This window comes from Dipodomys merriami, unplaced genomic scaffold, assembly GCF_024711535.1.
Source record: "Dipodomys merriami isolate MVZ:Mamm:240054 unplaced genomic scaffold, mDipMer1.0.p SCAF_1, whole genome shotgun sequence".
NCBI classification, from domain to species: domain Eukaryota; kingdom Metazoa; phylum Chordata; class Mammalia; order Rodentia; family Heteromyidae; genus Dipodomys; species Dipodomys merriami.
The window spans coordinates 41,533,969-41,549,794 of NW_027202270.1; the positions used below are offsets into that span (position 1 = coordinate 41,533,969).

Genomic DNA, 15,826 nt, shown 5'->3' on the forward strand with positions numbered 1-15,826 from the left:
CCTTGAGCTGAAGAGCTGAGGGACAGTGTCCAGGCCAAGAGTTCAGGCCCCACGACCAGAAAAAAAAAAAAAAAAGAGTTTCACACACTTTCCTGCCCAGGATAGCGATTTACTACCCTTAATCAATCCACTTAAGTCCCCTGAGATTCAATTTTTTCTCTATGAAATGCAAACATTAAGCTTTAATTTCACTTAGTCCCAGATCTCATAATCTAACTTTCTTTATAGAAGACATGAAGTTCCCTCCCCATTCCCTCTCTCTCCCCCTCACTTTTTTTTTTTTTGGTGCCAGTTTTGGGGCTTGAACTCAGGGCCTGGGTTCTGTCATGAGCTTTTGGGCTCAAGGCTAACTACTCTACCAGTTGGCCCACAGCTCCACTTACGTTTATTTTTGGTAGTTCATTAGAGACAAGAGTCTGACAGGCTCTCTTGCCCAGACTGGCTTTGAACCATAGTTCTCAGATCTCAGTCTCCTGAATAGCTAGGATTACAAGGAGGAGCCACTGGCATCCAATTTTTTCTCTTGTTTTTTGTTTTTTGTGGGGTTTTTTGACAGTCCTGGGGCTTGAACTCAGGGCCTGGGCACTGTCCCTGAGCTGCTTTTGCTCAAGACTAGCATACTACCACTTGAGCCATAGTACCACTTCTGGCTTTTTCTGTTTATGTGGTACTGAGGAATCATACCCAGGCTTCATGCATGCAAGGCAAGCACTCTACCACATTCTCAGGCTCTCTCTTATTTTTAAAATTAGCTTATAGTATTTATACAGGAGGCAAATTTATTGTTATATCTCTAGACATCTTCATACTGTATTCCAACCAATCTTACCCCCACTATCCCTCTTTAAATCAGTATAATTCTCCCTTGTATGTCTAATATAATACAAGACCAATTCTTATCATCCATTAATGTATCCTAAGGAAATCAATAGGTAGTAACTAAGTACTTGTTTAGGTACTATATTAATACAAATTTTTACATTAAAAAATTAGAAGACACAAACTTTTTACTGCTATTTTCCACCAGGAAAGTTCTGAAATTTGTACATTATAACCTCTCAAACAATAAAATTAATGTACCATCTGAATGAAGAACATAAAAATTAGCTCATTTTGTTGATTGTGGTAAGAATAGAATGTAATAGCTGCAGGGGAAACTGTACATGATAGCATATTCAGACCAGACTTTTGGAAAGTTTAAGATGAATCTTAACTTGATAGCAGAAATACTTCACTGGGGATTTTTAAATACTTTCTATTTAAATATAGTAATAACTGAGTAGAATAAAAATAAGAATCAGAGAGATCCTATTGTATATTACATCTAAAGATATGTTTACATATGGACTATTTTTTTTTTCTTTTTTGGCAATAGTAGGGTTTAAACTCAGAATATGTGCTAGCTAGGCTGGTACTTACTGCTTACCTATATTCTAGCTGATTATTTTTGAGAAGGATCTCCCTTTTTGCTTTGGAATGTACCTCGACTGCAAAATACCTATTTTAGACTTTGAACAATTGCTGGGATGGCCTGCCTAGGCTTTTGCATCTACGGATAGGTTGAGATTGGTCTTGAGAACTTTTTTGCCTGGCCGGTCTCAAACCACAGTCCTCTTACTGTTACCTTCTATAGTATCTACAGTTACAGGCATGAGCCACAGATCTGGACTCAAGATGAACAAATTCTATTTAAAGAATTTCCTTGGGCTATATGAGTAGGCTATATTTCTCACAGCTATTAAATATCACACTAACCTGAATAACTTTTTTTTAGGTCACTAGGAAATTAAATTTTAAAATAGAGACATTTTAAACATTTGTATCTTAAAAATTGTCAAAACTATAACTTTCATTCATTTATATATGAAAAATAATCATTAGTTTAAAACTCAAAAATAAAATGAGGATTAGATTGCCCCACTTATTTAACATCCAATTAAATTTGTTATTAGAATTTTACTAATGTAAAATAGCCATCTTTTTCATGATTGCCTATTTTAATTGGAATAGCAAATAAGATTGCTGTTTTTTTATTAGGTTGAAAGAGTGAAATTATTCTGCTTCCTCTTTTTTATCCTTCCATGATGAAACATTTTAAACATAAAGAAAACAGGATAATGAACTCGTATGTCCCCATCACCTACCTTCAGTTACTATATATATATGTATATTTATATATATATATATATATGTACTATATTGCCGTTCTTGTTTTATGTACACCTCAGTCCAACCCCTATCTCCATTCAATTATTTTTCTAAGTTTTAAGATAAGATTTGTGGGCTGGGCTGGGAAGGTGGCTCAGTGGTAGAGTGCTTGCCTTGCATGCATGAGGCCGTGGGTTCGATTCCTCAGCACCACATAAGCCAAAAAAAACGGAAGTGGGGCTGAGGCTCAAGTGGTAGAGTGCTAGACAGCTGAAGAGCTGAGGACAGCGCCCAGGCCCAGAGTTCAGACCCCATGGCCAACCAAAAAAAAAAGATTTGTGGGCTGGGAAGGTGGCTCCCCTTGCATGCATGAGGTCCTGGGTTCAATTCCTCAGCACCACATAAACAGGAAAAGTCAGAAGTGGCGCTGTGGCTCAAGTGATAGAGTGCAGCCTTGAACTGAATAGCTGAGGGACAGCACCAAGACCCAGAGTTCAGGCCTAACAACTGACCAAAAAAAAATGAACCAATTCTTTTTTTTTTTTTTGGAGGGTGTGTGTGTGTGTGTGTGTGTGTGTGTGTGTGTGTGTGTGTGTGTGTGTGTGTGTGTGTGTGTGTGTGTGTGTGTGTGTGTGTGTGTGTGTGTGTGTGTGTGTGTGTGTGTGTGTGTGTGTGTGTGTGTGTGTGTGTGTGTGTGTGTGTGTGTGTGGTGTGTGTTACTGGGTATTAAATTTAAGACCTCATACTTGAAATTAGAGGTACTCTGCTACTTGACTGTGCCTCCAGCCCCTTTTTGCCTTGATTATTTAAAGGTAGAGTCTGTATTTATCCTTGGCCAACCTCTTACTCATGCTTTACCATGTTGTTGGGATGATGATGTGTACCATCATACTCTTTGTTTCAGATAGTCTCATGAATTTTTTTATATTTGGACTGGTCTTGAACCATGGTATCCCAATCTAGTAGTTCTTAGCCACTGTGCTTTGCAAAATAACGAATTTTAAATGAAGTTTTGATAAATAAATACTTCTCCCCCACTTGTAAGATAATATAGAACATTGATATCTACCCACAAAGTTCTTCTGTTATCAGAAAAGTCCGATCAGTCCTCTTCTATAGCTGTTCCTCTGTTTTGGCACCATAAATTCTAAATTACATAAATGGAATCTGTATTCTTTTGTACCAGTTTAGCATTCATTTGTGATATTTATTCCGGTTGTTACGTGTATCGTACTTTGCTTATTTTATTGTAGAGTATTATTCCATTGTGTGAAATAGACCACGATTTTTTGTCCATTTTCCCAATGATAGACACTTGATTTCTAGTATTTAGCTACTATACACATTTTTTGATTGGTAGTTTTGTTTAGTTTTGCTTCTTGTGTTTGTAATGCTAGGGATGAATGTGTAAATAAAGAATCTAGGGCTGGGAAGGTAGCTTAGTGGTAGAGCGTTTGCCTTGCATTCATGAGTCCCTGGGTTCTATTCCTCAGCACCCATAAGCAGAAAAAAAAAAAGAAACCGGAAATGTCACTGTGGCTCAAGTGGTAGAGCGCTAGCCTTGAGCTGAAGAGCTGAGGGACAGCGCCCAGGCCCAGAGTTCAGGCCCACGACCAGACCCCCCCCCCCCAAAAAAAAAAAAAGAATCTTAGCACTGAGCTGCATATTCAGCCCCTACTACTTAAGTACATTGTACATTCTTTTATATAAAAGAACTCTTTGTGGCCATATGTTTTTATTTTCTTTGACAAATTAAAGAATGCAATTCCTAAGTCAAGAGAATAGATACAGATTTAATTTATAAGAAATTGTCAAATTTTCATAAGAGTTTTATATCTTCTAGTGTATGGAATTCTGTTTCCACATTCTTGCCAACATTTGCTTTTCTTTGTCTTTTTAAATTGTAACTATTCTGTGAATATGCAGTGGTCTCTTTTTTTTTTTTTTTTTTGCAGTGGTCTCTTAAGGTCTCTCTTGGGCTAAACTGTGAAGTCTGTTGCCTTTTTTTTTTTTTTAAATTACACAGCCTTTATTATCATTCTGTAGAAATTCTTTGTATGTACTGGTTACAGTTTTTGTTAGCTTTATGTAGTGTTAATTTCTTTTTTGGCCTGTGGATTATTTAGAACTATCTTATATAACTTCCAAATACTTGAGGGATTTTCAACCTTTTTTAAAACTTTTTTTATTTTAATTACATTGTGACTTGGAAATGTAATCATCTTTGGTATATTGTGCTTATCATGTTATTGTGCTTATCTTGTTCCATTTACTAATAGATCATAGTGGGGTGTTTTGTTTATTTTTGTTTTACTATGGGATTTGAATTCAAGTCTCCTTCTTGCCCAGCTGTTTTGTTCACTCCTGGTGCTCTACCAATTGAGTCATACCTACAACTTGGCTTTTTTGCTGCTTAACTGGATATAGAGTCCCTTGGGTTTTTCTGCCCAAATTGACTTTGAACTATAATCCAGATATCAAGTAGCTGGGATTACAGGGGTGAGCCATTGACACTTAGCCATAGCTATTTATTTTGACTCACTTTTGCGAACACTATTGCTATGCTGTTTAAGTAATAAGAACTGGCAGCTTCAAGTATTAATTACCTAGAATTCAAGGGAATTCTGATTAGTGGACATTCTTGTTGCATAACACATATCATTTTAAACACTTCGGTGTTCAGTGTATACTGTATTTATATACCCACATACCTAGATAAGTAAGCAGGTAGACAGACAGAGAGATCAATCTTATAGAAGGAAATTGAACTGAGAATCAAACCCAGGGCTTCATATATGGCCAAGCAAGCAGACCATCACTGAGCTATATCCTCAGCCCTGTGTCTTCTGGGAATCGTTCTTTAAGACTTGTGTGTCAAACTGAGAAATATCTTTGTACACAGTGGGTAGCCAGTAGGTTTCCTGTGGGGGATTTCTACTGAGAGATTACAGAGGGCATCTTGGCAAATGTTCAGAAACCTATATAATCTTGGTTGGGCCCTGCATGGAACCTCATGTTCAGCAAAATTCTTCTGACCTGCCTCTGCATGCCAAGCTAATCAGCAAACACCTAATGAGCCCGCACCAAAGAAACAGACCCTCTCCCAATTTACTTCATTTTCATATGTTCTCTAGGGGTGGGGAGACAAGACTTCATGAGGACTGATGATGCTGCAAAGATCACAATAATGATAATTAACTTGCTGAATTTAGAAGATTATGCTGTTAATTAGTTGCAAAATAAAGATAAGTAATAGAGCAGCAGATGGTAGGATAACACCCAGGAGAAGGAGGGTTATTACTCTGATGAGCTTTTGTGGCACATATGAAATATGAATCTGACTTTTTCATAAATTGTTCCAGAGAACATTATCTCTACTTTGAACTATGCTGGAGTAGTTTGTTTCTACCAACTTGTGACAGATGTAATATAATTTATTTTCAAGGGTGCAACATAAACATAGAACTTGAATAATAGATGATTTTGAGCAATTTCCTCTGAAAATGAATTGGTTCAGATTGGTCAGAACAAGAAACCCTTAATCCATTAATTGGCATAGCCTGTGTCACTAAGATAAAAAGCTTTCAATATCATAAACTTCACCTAACTGAAAAATTAACTCTAAACATTAAAACAGTACTCTGCCTCTTCAAAATATAACTATAAATATATTTTAGTTTTCTGCCAGTGTGCGTCTTTAACTTAAAATTATATATTTCCTTTATTGTCAATGTTAGAAATTATAAACCTTTTAAGTCTTATTGAAATTTTTCTTGTGTGCTTTCTCCTTATTTTACTGAATACTAAAATTTTATTTACTTATATTTTTCTACTAGAAAAATTTTGGTCTCAGTATGAGATGACCAATATTTGATATTCACCTTAATTTCTTATGTACTTAGAATACTTAATATTAAGGCAAAGCCGTTTTGATAAATCTTTTGTTTAAAATATTTTCAATGAACTGGAAGTCAACAGAATTTCTGGTTTTATCTCCTCTGCTAATTCAGTTTGTTGTTTGGGAAAGTAACTTCACTTCTTGGAAATTTCACTTTCTATATAAGATAGTTATTAGACTGATTAAAAATATCTCTTCTAGCTTCAAAATTTTATTTCCAAAATGTTAATTACATTTATTTTTTTCCATTCATTTTTAAACCGAAATGTTGGATTTCTTTAACATGCTCCTGATAAACATATAGGAGAGTATTATATGTATCCTTATATTAATTGTAAAATTTATGAATGTTATTTAATCAGTTTTTTTCACTTGACTCTACTTTTTAACATACATATATTTTTGTTGTGTATTTTTAAAAATTGGTAATTCAGAGCAATGTTAATTAACCCTTTAAAGTTTCATTTTTACATTTTATACCCAGTGGCACACTTTCCAAGTTAGACCCACTGTAATCAGTGTAACAGCATGGAGCAGACATTAGTGCTTCCTCACTGGATGAGTACTGTATACCCTAGGGCAGTCAAGGGAGGATAATGAGTGAATACTGATGTTGCTTTTAAGTGTTCTATAAGGTAGTAACTTGCCCTACTAAAGATTATTCAAGAGAGTGGTGTTTATGTACTTCAGACTCCCCTATGTGCAGTTACTGTATTTCATTAATTCTAAGAGTTAAGCTCTTCGCTATAAAACTTTAAATGCTCTTCAATTCTGTGTTTTCTGCCTAAGGACTTAAAATGTTTTACCAACGCATAATTTTCCAAGCCTCACAGCTCAGTCTCCAGTTATGTTCATACACATTTTATATCCAGAAATGAAAGCCCATACTTTGATCTGTAGATTAAAGTTCTATTCATTGTATTTTTGATATCTAGCATTCTGTATATAAAAGATAAAAATTATTAATAGCTGGAGATCACAGACACAGACTGCTACACCCAGACTTCTTTGTTGAGATGAGGCCTTGCTACCTTTTACCTTTTCTGGTCTCAAACCATAATCTTCCTGATCTGTGTCTCACAAGTACCTGCGATTACAGTTCTGAACCACTATGTCTGCTGTTGTAATGAATCTTCTGGAGCATTGAAACTGGATTTTATAATAGATTTTTAAAAGGGTTCTTCCAGAAAGGTGGAATATTCTTGCTAAATATCAAATGTTTTGCTTGTTTTTAGGTGAAAAAGCAATAAAATTCAAAGAAAGAACCAGTTGCTAAAAGGAATACAAAGAAATATAAGACAATCTCTATCTACTCTTGCTGAAGAAGCAGTACTGTGGGGCTTGAACTTAGGACTTCATGGTTGTTCGGCCAGCACTCTACCACTTGAGCCATTCTTCCAGCCCTGCTTTTTGTCCTACCTATTTTGGAGATAGTTTCTCAGACTTTTTTGCCTAGGCTAGCCTTGAACTATGATCCTCCAGATCTCAGTCTTCTGAGTAGTTAGGATCCCAGGCACAAGCCGTATATAGCTAAGAGAGTCTCTATTCTTAAACAGCTTGATATTTGAAGCCAGATGCCCGTGGCTTGTACCTGTAATCCTAGTTACTCAGAGACTAAGATCTGGGGATCACAGTTTGGTGTTAGTCCAAGCACAAATATCTGAGACTGTTACCTCCAGTTAACTAATCAAAAAACCAGAAGTAAAGATGTGGCTCAAGTTGTCATTTACATGCCCTGGGGTCAATTTATTGGTTAAATACATATTTTTTGCTAATAGCACAAGCTTCAATATAAGCCATAAGTGGGGTGCTGGTGGCTCACGCCTGTAATCCTAGCTACTCAGGAAGCTGAGATCTGAGGATGGTGGTTCAAAGCCAGCCCGGGCAGGAAAGTCCGTGAGACTCTTATCTCCAATAAACCACTAGGAAAAAAAAATGGAAGTGGCACTGTGGCTCAAGTGGTAGAGCGCTTGCCTTGAGCTGAAGAGCACAGGGACAGTGCTCAAGCCCAGAGTTCAAGCCCCACGACCGACAAAAAAAAAAAAAGAAATATATATATATATATATATATATATATATATATATATGCCATATATAATACAGTATATGCCATAAATATATAGGGCCTCATTCTAGCTTTATCTATTATACTGTAAAAGTCGTTCAAATCTCAGTTCAGTTTAACTGCAAAATAGAACATATTAGAAAAAATAGATCTACTTATTGGGAAAAGGAGAGACCTCTAGGTGATAAACTCAACTAGCTGTAAGTTCTAAAAGTTAAGTTGAGCCTGGTCTTAACAGCTGCAACATCAGGCCATTGTCCAAGTAAATACTGCATCATACTTGGAAGCAGACATCAAATAGGCCCATATGGAAAAGTATAGGAATGAGGTAGAAGACAACAGGTGATAGTGTATGTAATAATTATTTTACATATTTTAGTTAAACAAAGCTAGTAACTTTCAGCTGTTTTTCTGAAAATTTATTTAGGACAACAAAGTATAGAATCCTCTGGTAGTACTACACAAAAAGTCAAAGAAGCTTTTCAAAAGTCTTTTTTATTATCATTGATATTTGTTATAATACAATTCAGTATAATAAATGAAAATTGAATTTCAAGCAAAATGTATATTCATGTATTCCTTAACAAGTACTATCTATATTTTAGATTAACCCAAAGAGTATGTTGAAATTTAAATGTAAAACAGAAAACTTTCTTATAATGCTGTTTGCATTTCAGAGATTAAAAGCTGCTTTGACTCAGCAACATCCTCCAGTTACCAATGGTGATACTGTCAAAGGTCATGGTAGTGGATTGGTTAGGACTCAATCAGAAGAATCTCGCCCACAATCATTACAACAGCCTGCCACATCCACTACAGAAACCCCGGTATGTATGTTTTTATCGTTCATCACCCTGTTATCCTTAATAAACAAATACAGTGTAATCTATATGACTTTTTTTATATACTTAAAACATACTTTTAATCATGTTATTTCAAAACTAAGAGAAAGTAGATAAGGTATAAAGGTATAAGTATTTGGTACAAAAGTAAAAATAATAGATGAATTGTTAGTGTTAAGGATACCTATAAATGTTTATGCATTTATTTTAAAAATATGTTAGTGTATATTAATTGTACCACAGGGTTTTTATTGTGACATTTCCATATATAACATTGATCAAATTCACCTCCTCTATTCTTTCTTCCTTTTAGACCACTTCTTAAATTTTTTTAACAGGTTTCATATATGAGTATAAAAAAAAATTAAGTCAGGTACTGGTAGGTCATACCTGTAATCCTAGCTACTCAGGAGGCTGAGATCTGAGGATTGTGGTTCAAAGCCAGCCCAGTCAGGAAAGACTGTGAGACTCTTAAGTAACCACCAGAAAACTAGAAGTGGCACTGTGGTTCAAGTAGTAGAGTACTACCTGTGAGCAAAAAAGCTCAGGGACAGCAGCCAGGCCCTAAGTTTAGGCCCCCACCACTGGCAAAAAAAAAAAAAAATGTTTATTTAAAAATAAATATTTTTAGCCAGGCGCCTGTGGCTCATTCCTGTAATCCTGATGACTCAGTAGGCTGAGATCTGAGGCTTACAGTTCAAAGCCAGCCCGGGCAAGAAAGTTTATCTCCAATAAACCACAAGAAAATCAGAAGTGGTACTGTGGCTCAAGTGGTAGAGTGGTAGCCTTGAGCTGAAGAGCTCGGGAACAGTGCCCATGCCCAGAGTTCAAGCCCCACTACCAACAAAAGAAAAAATATGTGCAAGTTCTTTATTCAAGTATCACAACTGCAACCTGTGAAAAATCTTCTTGGATCTCTTTTTTAAAATTATCATTGATTTCCCTATTTCTTAAGATACCAGGTATTCAAAACTAAAAGGTATATCATATTGTGATAATCACCTCTGTGAATATTTAAGTGGACAGAGCTATTTATTGCTGAAGTGGTTGAGATGAGATGCCCATTTTTTTTTCTCTATAATCATTCTTGTTTCTGCCTTAGTATTTGTTCATTAATTGTAAAGCACTGTATCTTTGATTTATGTAAGTACTCTTACCTTTAAAGAAATCAAAAGCCTTTTCAAGAAATGTGTAGATTAGATGTATGCATATATCAGTATTACATTATTCACATAAATTTTTTTTAATTTAAATTTTATTTTATTTTATTTGAGGTGTTACAATTACATTGGCAGGATCACATAAATATTTTTGAATTAAAACTTAGGGAATCTACCAAAGGAGCAACTCTGCTATGTGACAACTGTTTTACTAAGAACCCTTCTCACTAATTTTAGTTTATAACTCCTGTCATATTTGTTCTTTTTCTTTTTCTACACTAAAAGATTCAATATTTCTGTTAAGTATTTCAAAACTGCGTAGCTCTTCTATATTCTGTATTTGAAAAATATTAGCACTGACACCAAAAAGCAAAAATTTCTAATTAAAGTAACACAGGTAAACAGCAAGTTTTAAATTGCCATCTAAACACAGGTATTATTCATAAAACATGAGATAAAATGAAATGTAGTGGTAGTTGTCATCTACTAAACAGTTTCACTCAGGAGCCAAGTTAAAAGTGAGTGATTATGTATGAAACTGGTTCATGGCCCAAATGTAGCCATTTGTTTTTTATATGATCTGCAAACAAAGTATTTTTCCCACTTGAAAAGAAATGAGTGTGTGTTTTTATTAAATTTTTTAAATAAAAGACACATTTACTTGTAACAATTCCTACTCTGATAATAAAATTCACATTTCCCCCAAATAGTCCAGATCATCCCCTCCCTTGCTAGGCGAGACAACAGCATTCAAACCCCACTCTCTACTTGGAGATATGCCATAGACCAAAGTGTGCTGGCCATAAATCTTTTATTTTTATATATTAACTGCAGTTACTCCGGATTTGTAACTTTTTGTTTTATTGCATTGAATGGAACATTAGGGCAAGACTTTATCCATTTGTTCATTATTGTATTGCTAGATACCAGAAAAATGCCTATATTTTCTAAATGAAATGGAATGAATAACTCAATGGAATTGAGGAGAGAAGATACAGTACACACTTAAGCAGCTTCAAATCCTCATTAGATACAAAAATAGATGATTAGTCTTTCCCGTAATGACTTAAATCAATTAAAAAATACAAACCAACAAAAAAAACCCTGTGTCTTCTGTTTCCAATAAGAAAGATGAAAATTTACATTCTCCTAACTAATATAATAAACATTTTATGTATAAGCTCAAGGTAAGTTCTGTAAATAACTTATTATTTCTTCATCCACCTATAAGGAAAAATATTTTAAGTTTGCAGTTCATGAAACCAGTTATAGAAATATTTTCCCTAGCAAGGCACCGGTGGCTCACGCCTATAATCCTAGCTATTCAGGAGGCTGAGATCTGAGGATCACCGTTCAAAGCCAGCCTGGGCAGGAAAATCTGTGAGACTCTTATCTCCAATACACCACTAGAAAACCGGAAGTGGTGCTGTGGCTCAAGCAGTAGAGCGCTGGCCTTGAACTGAAGAGTGCAGGGACAGCGCCCAGGCCCAGAGTTCAAGCCCCACGACTGACAAAAACAAACAAACAAAAAGAAGTATTTCCCCTAAATAAGCATTCTACCACAGAACTAAATTCCCAGCCCCAACTCTTATGTGTATGTGGGTGTGCATGTATGTGCATGTGCATGTGCATGTGGGTGTGTGTGTGTTGGTTCTGGAGCTTGAATTCATAGCCTGCAATTTGCTTAAAGCTAGCACTCTATAACTTGAGCCACAGCTCCACTTGCAGCTTTTTAGTAGTTAATTGAAGATAAAGAGTGTTACAGTTGCCAGGCATTGGTGCTCACACTTGTAATCCTAGCTATTCAGGAGGCTGAGATCTGAGGTTCCAGCCCAGGCAGGAAAGTCCATGAAACTCATCTCCAATAAACCACCAGAAAACCAGAAGTGGTAGAGCGCTAGCTGAGGGACAGTGCCCATGCCCAGAGTTCAAACCTCATGGCCACAAAACAAAGAGTCTGTGGTCTTTCCTGCCCAGGCTGGCTTTGAACCACGATCCTCAGATCTCAGCCTCCTGAGTAGTTAGGATTGCAGACTGTATGCTGGTGGCTCACATCTGCTACTATTAAGGGTTTTTTTGTTTTGTTTTGTAATTTATAGTTAACAATTTTCAAAGAATTGAATAGAATAAAGTTTGTTTTAAAGTACACTCGGAAAAAAAGATCAATGTATGATTATTTTTATTGTAATTTCAGGGTTTCAGTATTTGTACATAAATGAAAATGCTACACAGACTTTAAAACCTATTCTGTGAGATTTCATTAGTGAGAATTTTTTCTATAGCATGCTTGTTTCAAGGAAGAAATTAAACTACATATTACCACATGTTCAAAACTATACCTATGTATTTGACATTTATTTAGAAAATAAAGTTAGAGTAGTAGCTCTCCCTTTTGTGATACCCTATCTATCCTGCTTGACTAACTTTACAAAATATAACAAAATTTATCCGTTTTTGATATAGGCTTCTCCAGCTCACACAACTCCACAGACCCAAAATACAAGTGGTCGTCGAAGAAGAGCTGCTAATGAAGATCCTGATGAAAAGAGGCGGAAGTTTCTGGAGCGAAATAGAGCAGCAGCCTCTAGATGCCGACAAAAAAGGAAAGTCTGGGTTCAGTCCTTAGAGAAGAAAGCAGAAGATTTGAGTTCATTAAATGGACAACTGCAGGTAGGGTACATAAATTTTGTTTTATTGATTTCTAATAGTTGTGAATATAGCTTCCCTCCCTGCCTTCATGTATGCTCTCTCTTCTCTTGTTCCCTTTATTCTTTTCTTTCTCTTCTCTCTTTCCCTCCCTTTTTCCCTCCGTTCCTCCTCCCCTCTTCCCTTTCTTTCTCCTTCCATCTACTTTTCTTTCTCTCCCTTCCTTCCCCCCTCTCTCTGTCTGTCTTTCTCTCTTGCTCCCCTCCCTCTCATAGTGGACCAGACATTTTAGGGCATTGTTCTATATGTATGTGGATTCTACCTAGTATGGAATCATAGTTTTGTAAACCTTTTTTAGTGCTAAAATGACATAAAATAGAACTTTCAGTACAGATACAATAAAGAAATTTAAAATAGAAATGTTTACTTGTATAGTACACAAATACCTAAACTATCTTGAAGTTTATAAAGTTGTGATAGAAAGTACCAAGAATTTTAAAATTTAAAAATATCACTGGTATTTCACTTTTGTTGCTTAATTTTGGTTTATATCATAACCATAAACTTCAGCAAGTTTTTATTTTTAAATTCTTTCATTTGAATTACAATTTTATTTTGTTTTGTTTTATTTTAAGTGAATGTAGTGCTCGTGAAAGTGCCAGATTGACAGCTTTGGAAACTGAAGGACTCTAATTATCCACAGAACAGGTACAATATGGCCAGTGGCAGTGCAAATCATTTCATACTGCCCTGCCAGTGTGCCTCAAATACATTTTAGGACCTCATATGGCATAAAAGTTCTGAGGCTTCCTCCCTGTTCAGTCTTTGGTAAGATGTCTAATGACCATATCAGGCAGCACCAAATGTATTTTCTTCCTTCTGTTCTTTTTTCCTCCCTTTTATTTTCACTATTTTGTTTTTAACATTGTGAATATTCCCCTCTAAAATCTTTTAAACTACCAATTGATGAATAGCAAGTGGAAATCATTGTTAATAAGTTGTAATTGTTACTAATATAGGTCAGTCTAGTATTTTTGGTTTTTTTCTTAGAGATTGAACCCAGAGCCTTGCTTATGGTAAGCAAGTTTGCTACCATTGAGCTACAATGCAGATTTTTTTTTTAATAAATCATTATTTTTATCTTGAGATAGTGTTTTACTAAGTTGCCTCAAACTTGTAATCCTCCTACCTCAGCCTCTGGAGTAGCTAGGATCACAGTCCTATCCCATCATGCCCAGGTAGGGCAAGGTTTTATATATTCTCAAAAAAAATTGAATCTTCCTATATAGTAATAAATTTTTTTGCTGACTTTAAAATGTTTATTCTTTTAAAAATTAGTTGTTTTTTATCCAGCTATACAAAGTTCTTAATGTTTCTTTGGCAATGGAGTAGAATGGAATTGATTCTAAGAGAGACCTCTGTTCCTCAAGTCTGTCTGTAAACTATAACCATGTTAAATATTGTCATCACTCAATAGGATTTTTATTCAGTTGTTTATACCTGTAATCCTAGCTACTTGAGAATCAGACATCTAGAGCATCATTGTTCAAGTGCAGCCTGGGCAATAAAGTCCAGGAAACTGAATCAGCAAATGCAAGGCTGGAAGGTATTATTCAAGTGATAAGAGCACCAGCTGAGAAAGCAACCAAAGAAGCATGAGGCCCTGAATTCAAATGCAGGTTGCTAAGGTAGCTCAGTGGTAGAGTGCTTGCCCTTGCATGCATGAGGCCCTGGGTTCGATTCCTCAGCACCACATAAGCAGAAAAAGCTGGAAGTGGTGCTGTGGCTCAAGTGGTAGAGTGCTAGCCTTGAGCTGAAGAGCTGAGGGACAGTGCCCAGGCCCAGAGTTCAGGTACCATGACTGGCAAAAAAAAAAAAAAATATCAAGATTATAAGTACTATTTATGCCTAGTACAAAAATGACTTTTTTGGCTATGCCCTCACACTTGTAATGCTAACTACTCAGGAGACAGAGATCTGAGGATCGTGGTTCAAAGCCAGCCAGGGCAGGAAAGTCCATAAGACTCATATCTCCATTTAACTACCACAAAGCTGGAAGTAAAGCTATTGTTCATGTAGTCGGGTGCTAGCCTTGAGCAAAAAAATCTCAGGGACAGCACCCAGGCCCTGACTTCAAACCTGAGGATTGGCACACACACAAAAAAAGAAAAAAGAAAACAAAAGGCTAATTTTTAGTTAGGACAATAATAATCATGTTATATTAACAGCTACTTAAACAAATATTTGTTGTTTTTAACTTAAAAAACTTTCTCACTTGGTTGTCTTAAAATTGTGTTATATAAAATCAGTATCTAATAGCTTCAGTTGTCTTCATTGTAGATAATATTTTCTAGTCCCACTTCTCTAGATTGTTGTATAAATCAAAGTTAAATGAAATGTTTTTCTAAAAAAAGTTTAATTTTCAAGACAAATTTATGAATATTTTCCTTTCTAATTTGGCCTATTGTTTAGGAACTAAAAGTATTTGAAAACTAAGTGGTACAATATCATTTAGAATAATTTAGGTGGGACCAGTTTTCTGCCTGACCCAAGTTGTACCAGAATTAAACTGTTTAGATAAATACTGCTATTTCCTGAATTATGCTGCAGTACTATTCACCACTTACTATTAATTGCAGAAAATATTGAAAATTCAGTATTCAAAATAAATATAGCCTTCATTTGTTTGGGGGGAGTTGTTTTTATTTTTAAGTAGTTGTACAATAGGGAGACAATTTCACACAGCAGATTATGAGTACCATGCATCTTGATCAGTGTCACCTCTTCCATCATTCTCTCCTATCTTCATTTGTTTTGTATGTTTCTGTGTAAAAATACCATCACTATAGCACTGTGCCTTTTCATATTTTCTAATTTGGGTAACAATTTCTCGTTCTTGTATATTTTTTAGGTTATCTTTGCTTTTCTTTTTTTATCTATGCTTTTTATTGTAAAAATGCTGTACAAAGGGGTTACATTTACATGAGTAAGATAATGAGTACATTTCCTATCAAGTATTGTTACCTCCTTTGTTTTTCCCCTACCATCCTTTACCTCCCCATCTCCC

The 15,826-nt window shown here is 35.5% G+C and overlaps 1 protein-coding gene across 2 annotated transcripts in view; it reads left to right on the forward strand.

Moving 5' to 3' along the window:
- Atf2 (activating transcription factor 2) overlaps nucleotides 1-15,826 on the forward strand; it is an 81,269-nt gene that overhangs the window by 48,436 nt on the left and 17,007 nt on the right. For both annotated transcript variants that reach the window (XM_070020572.1, XM_070020581.1), the window contains 2 exons: nucleotides 8,789-8,938; nucleotides 12,577-12,783. In XM_070020572.1, the coding sequence (XP_069876673.1) occupies nucleotides 8,789-8,938; nucleotides 12,577-12,783 (357 nt within the window). The remainder of the gene's footprint in view (nucleotides 1-8,788; nucleotides 8,939-12,576; nucleotides 12,784-15,826) is intronic.